At 37.8% G+C, this 20,164-nt stretch overlaps 1 protein-coding gene across 1 annotated transcript in view; it reads right to left on the reverse strand.

Annotated features, from left to right (window-relative positions):
- XRCC5 (X-ray repair cross complementing 5) overlaps positions 1–18,980 on the reverse strand; it is a 51,227-nt gene extending 32,247 nt beyond the window's left edge. Inside the window, exons 1-9 of the mRNA XM_026852770.1 lie at positions 18,884–18,980; positions 16,304–16,417; positions 15,568–15,751; positions 13,940–13,988; positions 12,607–12,729; positions 9,583–9,771; positions 6,502–6,616; positions 4,671–4,809; positions 2,538–2,650 (exon numbers count right to left, since the gene is read on the reverse strand). Of these exons, the coding sequence (XP_026708571.1) occupies positions 2,538–2,650; positions 4,671–4,809; positions 6,502–6,616; positions 9,583–9,771; positions 12,607–12,729; positions 13,940–13,988; positions 15,568–15,751; positions 16,304–16,381 (990 nt within the window). The 5' untranslated portion in view covers positions 16,382–16,417; positions 18,884–18,980. The remainder of the gene's footprint in view (positions 1–2,537; positions 2,651–4,670; positions 4,810–6,501; positions 6,617–9,582; positions 9,772–12,606; positions 12,730–13,939; positions 13,989–15,567; positions 15,752–16,303; positions 16,418–18,883) is intronic.
- Between the last annotated feature and the right edge of the window lie 1,184 nt (positions 18,981–20,164).

Consider the following 20,164-nt stretch of genomic DNA (forward strand, 5'->3'; position numbering starts at 1 on the left):
ATTCTATCTGCTATTATTCTTTAAAGTATCTGTCTTTAAAAGCTCAGGAAATTAAAAAAAAAGAAATTTTTTTTAAAAGCTCAGGAAGACATGAGTGTATCACTACACCTTTTTTGTTTGGGAAGAAAAAAAGGTCCTTTTGTAATATTTTCAAGTATTATTTCTTGATTTACATGGCATTGTTTATAAATTAAAAATCAAAGTTTAAGCAGCCTCTGATCTTCTTTCCTGAGGGATGCGAGTAACTCAGAAAAATAATATAAGGTGGTTCTATTGCTTCTTTAATTATGTATTTGGAGCTGTTCCAGTTTCTCTAGTTAATAATAAATTAGATTTTCTCCAAAGTTTTTAGATGAAACAATTTAATATAAAACATACATTTGAATAGTGTCAGTATTATGATTCCAAACATTAACATTCAGGAGCCAAAACATAAGGAAAGCACAGGTTTTTAAAATTCCTATTGTAGTTCTTCCTGATATCTAGACAGTGTAATTTTAATCCCGCAATCACACCTGAATAATTTTATTCCACTGAGGTCTATGAAACTACTATCAGGCATAATTACTCACACTTCTAGTTACGGTTACCAGAGCACACTTTAAGATGCAATTCCTATTTGTTATGAAATACATAGACAATAGAAGCACACCATAAAAATTATCAAGAACAATAAACATTTTGTGCACTGAAAAAATATAAAACCAACTTGTTAAATCTTTGAGGCATATTTATGTGAATCAAAAATATTCCTACAAATAATTATATTCCTGTAATTAATTAACTATGTATTTGAACGTATTACCACACCACCCAAGACCAATAGTGGGAAAAAAAAAAAAATCCATGCAAAACAGCTTAGAGGAGCATGATTCTTCTCATCTGTTTTACTCTTTGTTTTCAATAAAAGTCAGACTTCAAGTTGCAATTGGAGGCCAGCCTCCAGCGTAAGAAAACACTGCACATGGTAAAATACATCTTACAGAATTAAATTAAGAACAAAAGACTCAGCTGTAGGCTAATAAACACATGAAAAGATGGAAGGAACTGTCTCATTGAAACACTGGGTTCAGATACAACATTTCACTTGTTAGATCTAGTTTCTTGTACAAAATTTAGCAGTCCTTATCTCTCTGCCCTGGCCAATTTAGGGCATATAAGCCCAAGTATGATATATTTCCTCAATCAATCACTTTCGGTACACAAGCCCCCATGTTATTCAACAACCTTAAGTTCTGAATGACCTCAAGGAGCACCCAAGTTAGAGTTCCCATTTAGGCTGGCTTCTCATTTCAATAAATCATCATAACTTCCTGGCTCCTCAGTTAATAATGTGAACCACTGCACTGCAGTAGTCTAAGGGCATATCTAGCAACATGCAGGGGTCTCTGTGCCACCTGTAAAGTAAAAACATGTTTAGTTACATCCATTTGGAAGTAAGCTCCCATAGATACTTCCTATTTCATTAGCATCTTTCCTTCCTGGTAAAGGTAATGATTCCTCAGCCCTTATCAAGGGTTCTATTTTGTTCAGGCAGTGAGACATTTCAAAGAGTAGGAGGGCTGGGAGCCTAAGAACAGAAGGTGCAGAGCTGCCCTATGATTTCCTGTCAGTTCTGAGAGGTCAAGGGTACAGTGAAGTTCAAGAGTAGTAAAGTTTCAGTCATCCTGTGCAATACTCTGGAGAAGAAAGAGTGGGAGCAACTTAACTTTTCTAGCAATTACTGGCACTCACACCTCTGTACTTTCTCCTCATATGTCTTGCTTCAAGAAAGCTTTGTTAAGCCTTTGCCTATGGCTTTCCTAATGCTTAAATCCTGGATTTTCTGCAGGAAATCACCTTTTTCTGGATAGCTTTTATTAAGATACTTGCCCAGCTTAAGCTTCTTACAACTTCCAGGTAAAATGAAAGGCAAAGTTAGTATCACAAGTACAGGTAAGTGCATAGAAATATCAAGCATCTCATATAAATAAGGAGAGTTTCTGAATGATGTTATCTTCATCTAAGTTCTATGAAGTCTTTGCTACATTTAGTTTTTTTTATAGTAGAAACAAGAAACAAGTCACAGTTCACAAACTAAAGCTTATGGAAATGAGAATTCTCAGTCACTTCTCAGGCTTTCTTAAACATTTCTTTGAGAGGCTTCTTCTATTAAAAAGAACACACTTGTGGCTGGACAAATCTCAAAAAGTCCTCTGAAGAGAAGAGAGACCATCTTCTGTTGCGGATCTGGCATCACTAAGTTCGTGATGAGATGAAATGAGACTACAGTACTATCTCCACAGAGATCCAAGTTCAGTGGCTCTGGCTTCATTTGAGGGTCCAGTGGCCACATTTATGAGCTTCTCTCCTTCACAAGACTACATACTGGTTTACATGTACCAGAATCAGCACATAAGTCACCCCTGTACAACTGACTGCAGATGCCCCATTCCCAATACTGGAACCCGGTACAACACCTCAACTTTAGTGAATTCAAATTTAAATCAATTGTCTTGAACAATCCAGGAAGTTGAGTGGGAAGTTTAGTACCGCACCTGAGAGGATCTGCTGAATCCCAAAACAGAAAAACATTTTGCTTCTGTTTTGTATTTCATTTGCTCTTCATCTTCCTTGGAAAAAGGAACTATGTCACTCCCATAGCGAAACCCTGGAGAACAAGAGAAGAGCATCTGGTAAGCATATGTGCCTTCAATTCTAACACTGAAATTAGCTCTCTGAATATTTTAACAATGCATGCATGCCCCACAGCTACACTCCACACACGCTCATCAAATCACTTTTCCTGTTAACAAAAAAACCACACACTCCATAGACACATTTTGTACTCCACGAACAGCAGCTGCACTCCTTGTACATCATTTTATGTAACACAGCTACTCTTGTAGAGAGCAGGAAAGAAAATAAGGGAAACGAACATCTTGCCCAACAAAGTTACATTTACAGAATAGATTTAAGCAAATCAGAATAGATTTCAGCAAATAGACTGCAACACTCCCTGTAAACATAATACAAAAAACCCCAAACATACCACAAATCATGAACAGGAAATAACACCAGAAGGGATTCAGAGGACAAAATGTGTTGACAGTGGAAGTAAGATACACCCTCACACACAATGGAAAACCAAAACACTCTTGTATGCAGAAGTGGTCTTTCTATATGTTTCTGCAGTTTACTTCCCATGCCTTACAGGGATATCTCCACAAAATAAGAAGTTAGTTTCTCAGAGGTATCATCTGTTCCAACTTACTCCCCTACCTCAAGTGCCAATATTCTCCCTGTACCATCATCACTTTATTATACTGTCACAGACTGTGGATGATATCCTCAGGTGTGAAGAAAGCAGAAGGAAAAAAGGTAAATCCCTGGCTGAAAAACCTATATGCAGGTATTTTCTTGGAAAATGAAAAGCAAACACACAGGTGGGATTAAAGAAATTTCAGTATGGGTGCTTCATGCAAAGTATTGTCTAATTAATCACATTTCTCAAAAGATCCACAAAAATCCATGAAGCATCATCAACTCTAACTGTAAGAAATATCACACCATTGATACAGAAATTTTTGGTCTCTTTTGTTCACATTGACCTGTTCAGCACTTCTTTTTACTGGTATCCTGCTCACCCACTCATCAACTTAGGCAGTCAAGACATCAGCAGAGAATAGTCACAAATGCTTCATAATATATTCACTATTAAAAGTGGATTTTTTTAAAAATTTACTAAAAGTTTTGAAGTTATAAAACATAAGCAGACTACTAGCTTTTAACTATCATTTCTGCTTAAAGAAACAAAGAACATCACACTGTCATCGGGACATTTTTATCTGCTACTGTTATAAAACACCCATCACTGCTACAACTGAAAGAGGTTAAATAAAAAAATACAGTATTTATCTTGAATTTTAAATGTATTTTATTCATTTGACAGCACTTTCTATACTGTTATCTGAATAGTTCTGCCCTTTATTATTTATGTGGGATTGAAACAGCAAAGACAAAAAAAAATTAGTAACAAAATACATCTATACAATTGCAAAAAATTAAACATATTTGCTTAGCTCCATTTTTTAAAACTGGACTATTTCATACTGTTTCTAGGGCCTTTAGTCTTCCAAGTAATTTAATCCGCTCAGAAAGAAGCTGAAGGTTATAAAAGAAGTATTCTACACACCACTACTTCAGACTGAATCTGTTACAGAATTTAAACAGCAAAGCTAATAGACACTTGAACACTAAACCTTCCTTTTATAGTTTCATCTCCACAATTGTAGAATATCTAGAGCAGTTGCTTATCTAGAAAAAAAGAAGTGTTATGAAAGTATTAATGTTATCAGCACAACTGATGATTTGAAAACAGAATAGAGGTAGCAGCACTACTCACTACAGAACTGAGGTATGGTCTTCCACAGAATACAGTTTAGGAAGCTGTAGTGCCTTCCAAGTTCCACCTGGTGGTATTATAATTATTATTATTCCTATCACTGGCAAAAGTTAGTCATTTTAGAATATGGGAAGACAAAAAAACCTCACATAAATCTCTGTTCCTTCAGCTTAGAGAGCTTACATTCTAGGATCACAGCTAGGCTTCAAAGTTTAAAACTAAATGATTTAAGAGTACAAGGTATTATCTTTGGTTTGTCTTCAGGGTATATATAAAAACGTCATACCTTGAATAGTATCATCTTTCTGAACCTCTGTCTCATCATCATCATTCAAGCAGTAAACAGTTTCTTTTTGCACATCATCTTTTCTGAGGGTTTTAGCATCGACAACTGTCCACATTTTTTTCACCTTCTCTTCTGTGATCTTTACATCAAAATTCAAAGAAAAGGAACATTTAACATTTCAGTGGGATCCAAAGCGCTTAGCAGAACATGCAAAAACTTCTTAGACCAAGTGCTGCATTATTTTGCCCATAAGACACCAATAATAACAGCCCCTAATATGCCATCTCTGCTACCCCACTGCTTTCATCACACTGTTTCATCTGTATGAGACCTAACATCTGAACTACGTCATACTGAGCACATACTTGGTTATTCATTAAAGCCATGGGCTAAGTCATTCGTGGAAGTCTTTTAGTCACAGGATAACATGTAAACTTGCTTGCTATGTATTTTACTTCCTCCTACATAAATGCTTTTTACAAAGTGTTAAGATACATGTTAAAGATACAAGAAGAGTTAATGCTCATTCAGCCTGATTGCCCAAGTTTAGTATCAGGCTTACTACACTACAGCATAAAAATACCCTATATTACTGCAACTTTCCTAAAAGGCATAAAAAGATCCCAGTTGCATTACAGGACTGGTAAGGCAAAGAAGAAATAAATATCTGCAATGAATGAATGTTTCCCAACTATAGGGAAAGAAAAATCCTTTCTTTTCTCTCTATTTTTCATACTTAGTAAGAAGAAAAATGGAGAACTGGGCAGAAAACAGAAAAGACAGAATAGATTACATCAGTAGATACCACAAGTCTATTCCTAGCTCTGATCCAACTGCCATATGACCTCAGGCTAGTCACTTGGTTCATGTTCCTTACTCTCCCAAGCTTAATTTATTTTGTGTGTAAACACCTTTGGGAGAGGACTCTTACTGCATATTTGTACAGGTTGGGCACAATATTTTAATAAAAAATTAAAAAAAAGGAATAAGTATAAATAAAAGCTGGCAGTAGAGAATACTTTCAAGGCTAGTATGCCTATATCTCAGACATCAGATATACTTCAACTTCATAATACATCTTCATGAAACCTTGCAATATTGGCCAGACTCTTAGTCTTGGGTTCAAATAATAAACCAATTAATCTCCACCTCACCAGATCCACCAGTGCTAACACTATATATATTTACCTATTAATTATTCAATAACTGGAATTTTGCACATTTTCTGTGTTTATACACACTTACTTCTTCCCAGCACTGTGTGAAGGACCCATATAAACTCTAAGGGAAATAGACTGTGCACAAGCTCTGCCAAAGAGTATAAAGCAAACAAGCTGAAATTACACCTTTTCTTCTAAGTCTCAAACAACAGATGCAATTTGAAACAATAGCCAGTAAAACATTTACACCCACTATTTTACATACACATGTGCATAATTCCCCTCATGCCTAGGGCTTAAGAAATATATATTGTCTCATTGAGCTGTAGACATATCACTGATGTCAAATGGAAAGATTTACATCATCACAGCATTCTTAATCAGGTTCGTCAACTTCAATACCATTAAGTGTCACAGCGTAGATAGCAATTATTTCTATTTCCGTACATCATGAATTTTAGTTCTTTAACATATGTGTACAATATGGTGAAGTTAAAGTTGCTGTGGAAACCACAGTTTTAGATGTACTGGCTTCTACGCACATAAAATCTCTACCATAATTGTTTTCGATGTTGCTTTATCTTTTATTTCCTTAGCTTTAAGGAAGAAACATGCAGCTGCACCTAACTTGCTGCCAAAATACACTAAAACATGGATTTTTATCAACTTACTGATTTGTAGGCCACAATCCTTATAGACAAATTAGAACCAATAGTGAGCTGGCAGGGCCAAGCCATAGGTCTTCTTTCTATTTTCTTAAACATTGAAAGACGCTCCAGGCTCTCTCTAAATGAAGGAATGAAAAAAACAGAAGTGAACTCTGGCGAACTCTGATAAAATATTATAGACAATATACTCTGTTCAAGGACATGCAGGAGTCCAATTGTTTCAGCTTAGACTGCATAAAGCATCAGAGAAACTGTATGAATAATCTTGTCATTAACCATTGTCAGTAAGGAGAATGAAAAAAAGAGGTGGTACACTACATTATTCCCATCTTAAGCTTTTTTGATGGTTTGACATTAGGGTTTAAAGACAGTATGTTAGGTCTTGTGATGAAACTATGCAACTGCTTATTAAGCGTTTTACATTCATCTGTGCTCACCCAATTAGGGCATCTAGTTAGCTGAACAACCCAAATTAGAAAAGGCTCTCTAAGTGGTAAAATGTTTTCTGCAGTGGAGGTGGTGTAATAAAGAATCCAGTTTCAATTAACAGGATTTTGTTTGTGTGGTAATTAACTTCTGACACTTTTCTTTTTTTAATAGAGTACTAATGAACTCATTATTTTCAGGGCACTCTGCTAGAGTAAAACAAGTTACTCTGAATATTTCTAGCCTAAACAGCATATATAAAAAGTTCATAAAACACATAAAAAAAGAAACTGTAATGATATTATACTAAAAATTGTTAACTTAGTTGCACAACTTTAAGCAATGGAGTCCAAAAATTACAGATTTACATTAAAAGTAATTTATAGTATATTATTGTGAAACCAAATAAGCTCGTGCCCCAGAACATATTTCCGCCAATACAAACTGTATCAGTTATTTTGCTTTAAAATTCCAATGCAGAGAAAGCACTTGGAAATTTTTTTTATTGCCTGATCAAGATAAAATAGAGTTGACCTCACCTTTTTCACATGACCATAAAGCCCAAAATCTACTTCTCTCTTCATTAAACTGCTTGTCTGGCAGAAATTAAGATCAACTCCTAAAAACATCAGTACAGAATTCGACTTGGTATTCTACTTTTCAAGTTTCCTAGGATGAGCAGTTTTTGGTTGTGGGTTTTTTTTTGGGTTTGTTTTTTTTTTTAATTTCTAACATAAGCACAATGAAAGGACAAACTGCATTGGGATTTTTATAATGAGATAAACATTGCATTTGCTTTTTTTATTTTTTTTTCCTTGGGGAAAGTAAGGGAAGGAAGAAAATTTTTTTTCTAGCAATAGAGACATCAATATAGGCTTTTTAAAAAGATCCGGTTACTACATCATTAAAAGTACTATAACACATACATTCAAGGATGAATGTGAAAAATCAAATACCTGTGTTTAATGCCTAAAAGCGTCATTTAAGATCAATTAACTCTATCCTTTAATTTCTTAGCTTTAGAGAAAAAAAATGCTCCGTTATCAAAGAAGATTCAACGAACAAAACCCGAGTAAATGCACATTTCAACTTGTATTTTAAAGTCACATCTCTTCTCCTCTGCTCTCCAATCCCTGCCCACAAAACCCAGAGGCAGAAGTACCTCCTGTCCGATAACCTGACTATCAAACCCTAAAAAAATCACAACAAAATGTTCTCATTTACTTTCCTGTTGTGACTAATTTATTTTCACAAGAGTTGAAATACTTTTACCAGCAGGAATAATGAATATAGGGAAACTGAGTATATCTGAGTTGGTGAATTATCATGACAGATTTACAAGGCTGACTTTTTAAGTCTTGATAAGCAACTTAACTGCATCTAAAACCTCACATATTCTTAAACAATTTAAACAACTAAAGCTTTAAGTTATTAGCCAAATGCCTATTTATCCAATGACTTTTTATTTCCCCTGAAAGCATGGCACAAAGACAGCTTATACAGTGGCAAGAGCTTGCAATAAGAAGGGGCCAAGCCACATAGCAGCTTCATGCATATAGATTATCCTAAAGGATAAACAGGCCCAGAAAATACCGCTTTTCTGTGCAGTCTTTCGATGCAATGACAAAGCCTGTACTTTTTCTACAGTCTCAGACTGCTCTGTTGACTAGTATGGAATACATACACAGTGATATATGTTTCTCCTCTAATTCACACTAATGATCAAATAACAGTTTAGCGGGCTGCTGAGGTGCAAAGCACATCAGTTGGGCAGGGTGAGGGAAGGAAACCCCTACAAATAAAATGATGAATAACAGCATGCAAATCTACAGGTACCACCCTCACCTAAAAATTACACTTGATAATCACATTACAGCTATAATCTACTAAGCTTCCTGAAAAACACCTAGTCTAAAAGATCACACTTCATAGTTGTAGAACAGAACTACTAAGACAGTAACATCAGACTTCTATAAGTCAACAGAGTTGCATTTTGCTTGTTTCCCAACTGAGCCAACACCCACGTGGAAGAGTCTTAGATATATCATTAGCTACAGTTTTTCAGAGACATGCATATATTTTTATTATTTCATTGCGGAAATGAAGTGAAAAAACATCTTTCAACTCTTGTGTTAGGAATGCTGCTAAAAAAGTATATTATTTGGCACAATGGCACATTTGTCTGTGATTAAAGAGCAGGATTCAACAAACAACATTACCCAAAACATTTGTTGGACTTCGATAAACTAGTGAGCTAAAAGAAGTCTGTGATCAAGGAACAAAGGCTACCATTAAATGCAAATGTGCTGCCTGAACTATGTCACAAATTCCAACTCTTCCCAAAAGATGCTTCTGAAATCTCACTTATAGAAACATTCCCTCCAAAATCCACCAACACTAAAGATGGATGAACACTGATTTTCTTCTTTAAATAAAGATATAGAAAATTAATCTTCCACGAAATCTCTAAGCTCTTCTACCTGTTCCAAAAGCCACTGAAGAATCTGTTTGAAAGGGACTGAGTGTTCAATGTTATAAAATTCACTGACTTCAGTGAAACTGGAAGCCAAGTGACCAATCACTTAATTCTTTTCATCTTTTGGGGAAGAAATCAGAAAGTAAACTTACGGTATGATAAAGAGGATTAGCTAAGTTTACCTGAAAGTATAAATTTCTTCCAGCCCTCCTTCTTCATCCAAAGTATGCATCAGTTTCCTCACCACATCAATGCCTTCCTTTTGTTGCTCAGTTAAACACTTTCTTGGAAAAGAGTTTCTGTGCATATGAGAATGTACACTAGCACCTGTATCTTCAATTCCATCATCAACATTCATTGGAAATGGCAGACTAAGGACACAAGCACAAGTAGTTAGTTTGACTTTCTTCTTAATTAACTAAAAACAAAACAAAAATTGTATAAGGATCAACAATTTCTATCTCACTACAGTCAGACGCACAAAGAGCGACATGGCTTACAAAACACACGAAGCAGTATTTCGGGTCTACTTGGCATTGGTAACATCTTGCCCAGAGTGCTGCACCAGTTCTGGGCATCATACATCAATAAAGATGTCCACATACAGAAAGGGATTAGGGAGTAAAGACAATGCTGATTAGAAAACAAGACCTATGAAAAAAGATCGAACATGACAAAGCCTGTAGAGAAGGGAGTCCGAGGGCAAGACAGCCTTCAATATAAAAGGCTGTTGCAGAAAGGAAGGGAACAATCAGTTCTTCATATTCAGCCTGCACTCAAATCACATCATGGAGTCAGGTCAGATATTCAAAAACGTAATAAAGGCATTTCAAACCATAATCTCTAAAAGCAACTTCCTGAGGAGATAGAAGAGTGTCCATCACTGGGAATCTTTATAAAAAGATTAGACAAACACTGTTCAGAAATGACATACATACAATTGACCCAGTCTAAAGTAGAGGATAGCTCTAGATGACTTGTTAAAGGCCATTCCAGGCCTGTGATTCTGTCTCAGCTCCAAATGCCAGCAAACGAGACTTTCTCTGCAGTGGGGCTATTAGGTATATCTGGAATAAATGTTATTCTTTGAAATTTTAATAGCTTACAACACTAGGTGAATTTCTGACTGAAGATGATACATTTTCCTTCACTTCAAGAACCAGATTTAAAAATTTAGCCAGGGGTTATAGATAAAATGATTTTGCTGCTCTTCGAAATATAACAGAGTTAAGTAAGTATAATAACCACAGAAAAGAGATGTGTAAGATCCTCTACTCTGTGCCCTGACAATGCCTGCAGATTTTTCAAAACTTTCATCTGATCCAATTTCGAATGAACCATGATACCTTTTACCACATTTCCACAAAGTAAAAGGATTTTAGCATTGTATTATGTTTTCAAAAAGCAGCCTAGAGATCTATACCTTACTTTCACCTCATTAGTCCTCACTAAACTTATCCATGGAGCAACATATAATAAGCAGAGTTAACAATATGCACAACAATATCACATACAGCAGAATTAAAGATCAAACTTCAGCAAGTGTTTGGTACCTTTTTAGAAAGCAGCATCCACTGACAAAAAGAGAAACTGTATTTTAAAGCTGTTACAAGAGCAAAGCGCTTCAAACCTCTGATACATAAAAGTTAAATTACTTTCATTATACAGTGCTTAGAGACTCCTGTGATGAGAACTGTGTAATACCCAAAGCTACACAGTGCTCAGCATGTGCTTGGCACTTGATAGTTGGTTTTCATCCCTGTTATCTGCCACAACCTAATCAATAAACAGGGTGTAAGAGATGGAAACATGGGTTATAACAAAAGGACAAGGTTTAGCAAGATTTTTTTTAAAACCAGTACACTGAGTACTTTGTATTTGTACGTGCATTTCTCAAAGTGTTGTTTGCTCACGTGCCTGGGACACGGTGTAAATCTGCAGCCAAGGCTGTAACAGCAACTTTTCCCTAGTGCTTCTAATAGCCATGGGGCTTTTCCTTCGCAGTGTTACAGACAAAGAAAATATAAAGATGTATCAGAAATCTCATGGAATAAAACAGCAACATTAACCTGTGGTGGTTGCTGTGCAGACTAGCACAGATGCTAACTACAGGTATGGAGACAAGGTAGTAGGGGCTAAATACCAGGTCTTTGAAAGATGTAGTCTAGCTGGCAGCATGCACATGGTGCTGTGTCTCCACTGCCAACAACAGCTCAAGTAAGCTAGAAGGGGCAGGTCAGGGCATGTTGCAAGCATACCTTCTTTTGCTGTGTAGACAGAACTTGAGAGTAGTCTGACATTTTTATATTCAGCCTCTGCCAAGCACAGGCTTCCTACCTAAACCCTCTGTTATCTTGCTGGTGGGTCTGCAAATGGCTTTAACGAATTTATTAAGTTCACAACATTGCTCCTTACAGAATGCTGGATCTAAGTGAAAGTAAATATTAAAATGGTCAGAAGTAGAACTCTGGCTTTCACTTTCTCCTGTGAAATTACCTCTTATAAACAGGAAACATTAACATTTACACAAAAGTTTTGCTTTTAAATAAACTCCCTACGAGAAGGCCTATAGCCTCCTATGTTACCATCATGTGCAACAACTAATACAGATCTCAGCACCACCACTGATGCTTCACATCAATGCCTATACTAAAACAGCCAAGGGATCACTGTCATAACACTTAACATTGCTTCCATTTTCCACTTCCATTTTCCAAGCCCATCACTGTGAGTTTTTTCTCCAGACTTGCTTTCCTACTGACACCAGAATCAGGCTATAAATATCTGCAACACTACCTTATTATTTCTACCCAGTAACTCCCTTACCTAAAAGAATCTAAGCTGTTGCTGTGACAAAACCACTGGTTCTAAGGCTACTTCTGGCTCATTGTTTCCCACTTCTCTGCTTATATGGATCTTCAGTATTCCATTTTGGACTCTGGTTCTAAGCTGTAAACTTAACTGGAAAAGAAGCCATCATCTTGACATGTATTTGCACATCATTTAATCAAGGGAACTTGATTCATAACTTGAATCCAGGGCATGTGTAACTGATAGAAGTACTTATAACCATCATATTACATGCTGGTATACCTCTATAGAAACAATACACCAACAGATCACCAACTCCAAGTTCATTATTAAGAAAGAATAATAATTTCCCTTTAAAAAAATGGCTTAGTGTGTAAAGCCACTTCCATACTTACAAAAACTGAAGTGAAATTCCTGTTTTCTTCAAGTTAGCAATGATAATTTCCAGCTGATCCTCACTGAGAGGACTATTAAGGTCTGTAAACACTTCAATGTGTCTCTTCTCGTACTTCTTTCCTCTTAAAATACAAGAAGAACATTTACATATATCAGAAATATTATCTATAAGTCCTTTTTCTAATTCTTTCCCCACAAAACTGAAGCTTTACCAAAGTAATATACTTTTAAAAAAACCCAAAGCAAACAAGCCTACTTGGTAGAAATTGTTCTATTGTTGGTCATATTATTTATGGTAAGTTTTTATCTTTATACAATTCCCTCTACTCACTCCTACCTCCGAAAATCGAGGGCTCTAGCTCTGTGACTGTATAGATCACTAACAACATCTAAATGAATGGAATTGTGCCAATTTCCACCAATGTAGATTAAATGCTAATAAAATACATTGTTTATTGATTATACTGGATATTTCCTTTGCAGCTTTAAGTCTGTACTTGTGAAAATGCAAAATGTGTTTTAAATTACTGTGGCTGGTGGGGGTTCCATTTTAGTAAGCTAATTCAGTAGATTCATTAGATAAGATGGACTTTCAAGCCTACTTAACATGCTAAGAAGCAGTAACAACAAACATCAGAAAGTTCTGCCAGCAACAGAACAAAATACAGTTAAACTAATACAGTTTTTATCTGGATATTCAAGAATAAGGGTGATAGTATTTTCTCAACTGAAGGTAAACTCCTTATCAAAGGGTTTGGTGCATACAAGCCACTACCCACAAAATAACAAATGCAGTTGCTCCATAGGTATTCAAGGTTATACTGCCATGAATACACTGATTTTAATTCACAACTTGGTTTTAACAGCTTTCCATGACAATTAGACTTTATTCATAAAAATACAAATTGCATTACTAAGTCTAGTCTTCCACATTCACAGCTAGATCACAATCTTTTTTACCAACATGTACAAACTCTGTTTTGATAGGAAATAAGGTCATCTTCCTTTCCCTAGACCATAGGTTCACTGAGTGTTAGGAATAGTCACATTTCCAGTCTAAGTACATTCACTGACAACTTTGTAACACTTACGACATTTTCTTTAACAGTGTTTTTTGCTACTGCACCTTTATCACCCACAGCCTGCTTATTTACAAACAGCCACCTTACACCTCCAACAGTCTTTAATTTATTAGGCTGAACAAACCCACCTTTCTAGTTTTGTTTTCTTTTTTTCTTTGTGAGATATGTCATCACCCTTATAAATTTGGTAGCCTTTGGTAGCCCTTTCCTATGCATTTTAACATCTATAGGCTTTGGGTTACATACTCACATTGTTTCCTTCTGAAGCAGGTCCATACACACAATAATTGCATCCAGAACTAAGCAAATTTAAGGAAAATCTCATTTAGAACATGAATCATGTCACAAAAGTTGTTTTCCTAGGAAACAAACTTGTTTTCACCCCCTCCCAAACACTGACAAGCATGCATTTTAGTTAACAGGCAATTTTCTGAGACAAGTACTCTTCAAATATCTGCTGTGCAAGAGGATCCTATATAACTTGTCTGCTTTGTGATCTTATCTCTTCCCCATTTATAGGATGGAACAGTAAAAAGACTGCTTCGTGGCTCAATCTTTTAACTGTCAATGAGGAGACTCAAGTCCAATGACAAAGCAATCTAATCTTCACAATATTACTTTAAATCCACACACAAAAATTTACTTGTATATTCAACACATAATTTTCTTAGGCACGTTTTCCTTCAAAACATCTGCATCTGGCTATCTCTTGATAGTTTCTTCATCACCGTTTTCACTGGGAACATATTTTTATCACTGCACACAAACCTGTGCATCGGGCAGAGGAAGCAAGCAGCCAATTCAATGTGAATGACAGAGTGAGCTTCCACCTTATTGAAAGAAATCACATCTTATATAAGCACTCTACAATAATCATGCATACTACTCACAAATCTATTGGATACATGTAAAAGGCTACATTATAATATCCCAGCCCCTTGTGGTATTTCAGGTATGCATAAACACCTTCCCTCTTCTGAACCTGTTTTTCTCCCAGGGCTGTTTTTCTATCACCCCCAAGGTCATAATGTACCTCAGTTTCTCTCTTTGTTAAGATAACAGTCCTTTGGTAGCATAACTGTACCCTGGGTTTTTTCCTTTGTTTACCTCAGATGGCTGCAATCAGCTTCTGCAGAGACCCATGACCTTGCTCTCTGCAAGCCGTTCTCCCAACAAACCTGCCCACCCATCGAAGAAGGAACATAACTGCTTCTAATATAGAGCTGACTGGATGCACACTTCTCTGAAACAGCTCTGACAGTCTGAATAGATCTCACAACAATCATTTTATGGCCAGAAAGAGAGAAGATAACACAGGTAGTTGAATATGTAAATGAAACACAGAAAGGGACACTATATAGATCGCGTTCTTTTAAAACTCTTCACCTTATGCAACTAAAACCAGAATATGTTCAAATATGAACAACATTCAAACCAGCAAGTGACATTTGGCAATATGAATATAGAAATCAATCTGAAAAACTTCTATTCTTCTTTGCCTGGCTTATGGTATTTCTGCTGACATATTTTGTAAATAATATTTTTATTAGATGAAAAAGCATAAATAAAGCTCTGCAACACTATTTTAAAAAACACATGCTTTGAGGCCAAAAAATATACTATTGCTATCTTTGTTCTCTTTAATTAACAGAACACTTCATAAAAGCAATGATTCCCTAAGGCCAAGATACCATCTGCTAGCCTAAAAGAATGTCAAAAAGTAGCTAATCTGCTTTTGAACAAGTTTACGACCACAAATCAGCTGAACTCTGGTAGTTAAAACTTCAGAGGCAAATATGAGCCCATTTCACAACACTGACTTCTTAGTCTCCTATATAGCTGAATCAGTTCAAGAAATGCTCTACAATGAAAGGATACAATCTGCTTGTTCAGAGTCTGGTTTAATCACATCTTGAATGTCTTCCAGCAGATCAAAATCTGGTAGCATTAGTGACCTATATACAGTAATGTTTTGGTACTGATCCCCGCTGGCAAGGTCATTCCTAGTACCGTTAGTGCCAAACAAAACTACAGCGACCTCATCTTTACTCTCAGCAAAAACCTGGAAATAGAGAAATACAAAGTAGGTATAAAACCACAGGTAGACTCATAGACAGCTATGTTAGCTGACTCCAGCAAGCTGAACTAATTTTGAAACAATGTCAAATACAGGGGATTTACTTTTTCTTATTTTTTCGGTGCTATCCTACCAAACATAATCATACAAAGTTCACCAATTTAGATATAATTGAACTAACATATTGACATGAGGCTATCTGGGATAAAACAAGTAAAACTGGCTGATTCAGGCCTTGAAATGAGTCTCCAGTGTTGTAGAATTTCAAGATGTTGAAACATTTTAAAGAAAGAGAAAAGTACTTGTTTTCACTAAAAGTTTCTATTGCCTTGAAGAAAAGTGACCACTCCAAAAGCCACATCTCATCCACAAAAGTACAGCTGAAACAAAGTGCACTATTATTCCTGCTTAAAAACAGACTTCTTACTCATTTCTCATTTACTTTAATTATTAGTAAATGAAGAAAATATTTCGTAGATGGTTTTGCTTCCTCTCCCTTTTTAACAGTTTTTTTATCCCATGTAAAGTCACACATACCTGTCGCTGCACAAACTTCGTCATAATCTTCTTGGCTTGTTCGAGTGAAGACTCCTCACCAGGGGCAGAACTGCTCATTGTGAAGCCTACATCCAGGCACAGCACTATGGCTGCCTAGAAAGGAAAGACAGTACTAAATACTGACAGCCAGTGATGTCAAGGGCAGTAAGAAAAGCTTCTGTAGGTATGTTGGTGATAAAAGGAAGACTAGAGAAAATATGGGCCCTCTCCAAAAGAAAACAGGAGACTTGGTTACCCAGGGCATGGAAAAGGCTGAGAGAACAAGTTTTTTGCCTCAGTCTTCACTGGCAAGTGCTCCAGTCACACCACCCAAGTCACACAAGGCAAAGGCAGGAACTGGGAGAATGAAGAACCACCAACTGTAGTTTGAGACCATCTAAGGAACCTGAAAGTGCAACAAGTCCATGGGACCTGATGAGATGCATCCACAGGTCCCAAGGGAACTAATGGATGAAGATGGTCAGGAAGCTGAAGCACCTCCCCTGTGAGGCCAGCCAGCATTGGAGTCCTTCAGCCTGGAGAGGAGAAGGCTCTGGGGAGGCCTCCCAGTACTTAAAGGGGGCTACAGAAAAGGTGGGGAGGGACTCTTTATCAGGGAGTGTAGTGATGGGACAAGGGGTAACAGTTGTAAACTGAAAGATGGTAGATTTAGGTTAGATAGAAGGTAGAAATTCTTTACTGTGAGGGTGGTGATACACTGGAACCAGTTGCCCAGAGAGGCTGTGGATGCCCCCTCCCTGGAAGTTTTCAAGACCAGGTTGGACAGGGCTTTGAACAGCCTGGTCTAGTGGAAGGTGTCCCTGCCCATGGCTGGGGGGTTGGAACTAGATGATCTTTAAGGTCCCTTCCAACCCAAACCATTCTATGATTCTGTTCTATGAATAAAAAATACAAAAGGGCCAATATAAGCACAGTTACTCAAAAGGGTACATATAAAACCTAAAAATCAAACTACATCCCTACTGGTTTCTTTTACAGTAACTGTTAGTATGAGACAATGGTGGAGGACAGAACCATTAGAACTGCACTGAAATGCAAATCATTTCATCCTGTACCATGTTCCAGACATCTCAGTGGAAAATACAAAAAATCTTATGTGACACAATAATCTGTCGAGATGGGCAATTTCTATACAACCCTGTGAACATATCAGGGATCTGAGAGCTCTTCCACACCAGGAAATAAACCAGAAATATTCTGGTTGACAATTACAAGCTCAACACAATACACTATATCTTCACAAAACAAGGTGGAGATACAAAGTTGTTCCCCAAACTCTACAGCTACATCCACCCCTCACAGTAGCTCGTAATAGCTGTAGAGAGCACTCTCTGCTCTAGTGCAAGAATGGCAAGAATGACAGCACTCCTACAGCTTCTAGGGAGAACCAGAACATTACGATAGCGGAGGTCTCTTTGGTATGCAGCTACGCTCTTAATGCCTTAGAAGAATGGATTTCAATTTCAATTTAGGGGCTTAAATCTCAGAAGCTAGCATATGTGTTTGCATCTCTGAACATCGCTTTAACTGATCTATATTTAGCACTGTCCAAGTCTTCCCTTTAATCGATTTATAAACTAGTATACAAATAAAGTTGCTTCTAGTAATTTCTCTTGTGCAACTCTTGCAAAACTCCTCCAAAGTTCTTTCATAGACTATACTTACTTTGATCAACTTGAGTAATTTTACCATCCAGCTGAATGAAGCTACAAGAGGAATTCAGCAAAATTATGCCCTCCATCTCCAAGGACACTGACAAAGGGCCAGGTCAATTGTATTGTCACTGATTAAACCAAGGTTCTTTAAATATACGTCACAGTCTTGCCTGGTGGACTGCCACTATCATAAATTACACTGCCTGCAAAAAATTATTGCTTGTCAGAACACAGGAAAGTTATGTACTGCATAGGTTGAAGCCAGTCACTTTGTTTCAAAATACAAAATATATCCAATTCTCTAAGTGAAGCTGCCAAAAGAACATAGGCAATAAACACAATTGTCAAACAACACAAGATGCATAGTCTGCTTTTGCAAAGCAAAAGGGATGAACAGAAAGAAAAGATGTTGGTCTAAGCTCTTTTGCATACAGCTGTGTAAATAACTCCGAGTACCTTTTTTTAAACATCAAGCAGAACTTGATTGTTTCTGTCACCCAAATAGATAATTCTTAATATCAAGTTTATAAGAATAACTTGTCCAGATTAGCTGTATCTTGCTCTGTATTAGCAGCTCACAAGCTATTTTCTCATCCTACTTTTCCCAGAAAATATTGTGCACCTCCCCTGTTATTTTAAGAAACCCTGATTTAACTCCCTGCATCCTCCCAGGACAGAACAAGAGGAACAAAGAAAGAAGGCTGAGCAACAGGGCTCCACAAGACATCCAAAAAGTTACACTAAAGTCTCAGCACTCTATTCCTCACTCTGCCTTCACTGCTGACTTGCCTGGCAGCCAGGAATTAATGCCTCTGAGTCAGCTAGGTCTGCAGAAGCTCAGAGTGGAATAGAGGCAGTAACTTAGGCTGCACTAGGTTCTAACAAGAGCCTTGTTACTGCTCACCTGCAGCCTGAGGAATTACTCTACCAGCATCAGCAACTGTAGACCCTCGGCTTGTTGCTGTCCTGCCTCAAGACACAAAATGGCTAGCAGCTGAATTAATCCTGCAGTCCAAAACAGGTAAAATGCTTTTCACAGCTGGCAAGACGACAGCAACAAAATCAAACAAGTGCAGGAGTGAAGAGCTGCTTTTTTGCTCAAGAAAAAATGATCAAGCATCAAGTGCTAACACGCTCTTCTAGAAGGCAGCAAACTCCAAGCCTCGTGCCTATTCAGATATGTAAAATCCTCTTTCAGGAATAAGGCAGGTCTCTCTTTTGGCATTCCTCCTCTATAAGCCTCTTCATCTGTTATTAATGTGTGTGCATCTCACCTCTGAGCATTCAGTACTGCCATTTTCAGGTGCAGTACACTAAGCAACACTTTTAAGATGCTCAGCATGTGTGATTGTAGGACAACATCGTCACACCTGAGCTAACTATCGGTTTTGCTCAAATACTAATGAGTGAAAACAGAATAAGCCTATCTTTATCTCTAACCACTCAGTGCTGAAACTAGTTAGTCATAATAGAGCTAAGAGAGATATGGCTACAGCAGCACTTTAGCCTGCAGCACAGACAAAACATGTGTTTAAAAGATATTACACTGCCCTGTATCAGAAGTGACCTTCACACAGCTTTCATCAACAAGATTCCTTAAATAAATAAACGGCATTTTTAACAGGGCAAAACCATTTCTACTATTAGTTTAGAAACAGCGATGGCAGGACTACTGCGATAGCTGCACTGCGCTCAGAACCACAGCTGCCCCCAGGAGGGGAATACTGAACTCCCTCTGAATGAGGCAGCTTCGAGCAGCATCTCGGAGGTCGGCACAGGGAGGAGCCACCCTCTTTCCCAGACGAGTTTTGCAGCCGTGGCTGTAGTGCCGTTTACTGCTAATACCGGAGTCAGCCTACCGAAGGCACGCGGGGCCGGCTCCGCCCCACGCCGACCGACCGGCAGTAAAGCCAATGCCCTCCGGTAGGCAGGAGCGAACCGGCCGTGTTCAGCTCACAGAAATACCGAGGCTGGACCGGCGCAGCCGCGAGGCGCCGTCAGAAGCCCGCCACAGCGAGCACGGGGTCGCGCAAACACCCACCGCCACAAGCGGCCGCCCAGGGCCCAGCCCGAAAGAGCGCTCGCGTTACAGGCGGGTAAGGGCGGCTCCGGCCCGCAGGTGAGGGACCCGTGGTCACGGCCCGTGCCCCCTCCCGCGGCCAGGCCCAAGCAGGCAGCACGTCCC

The sequence above is a fragment of the Athene cunicularia genome, assembly GCF_003259725.1.
Source record: "Athene cunicularia isolate RWA chromosome 7 unlocalized genomic scaffold, athCun1 chr7_part1, whole genome shotgun sequence".
In the NCBI taxonomy this organism is placed as follows: domain Eukaryota; kingdom Metazoa; phylum Chordata; class Aves; order Strigiformes; family Strigidae; genus Athene; species Athene cunicularia.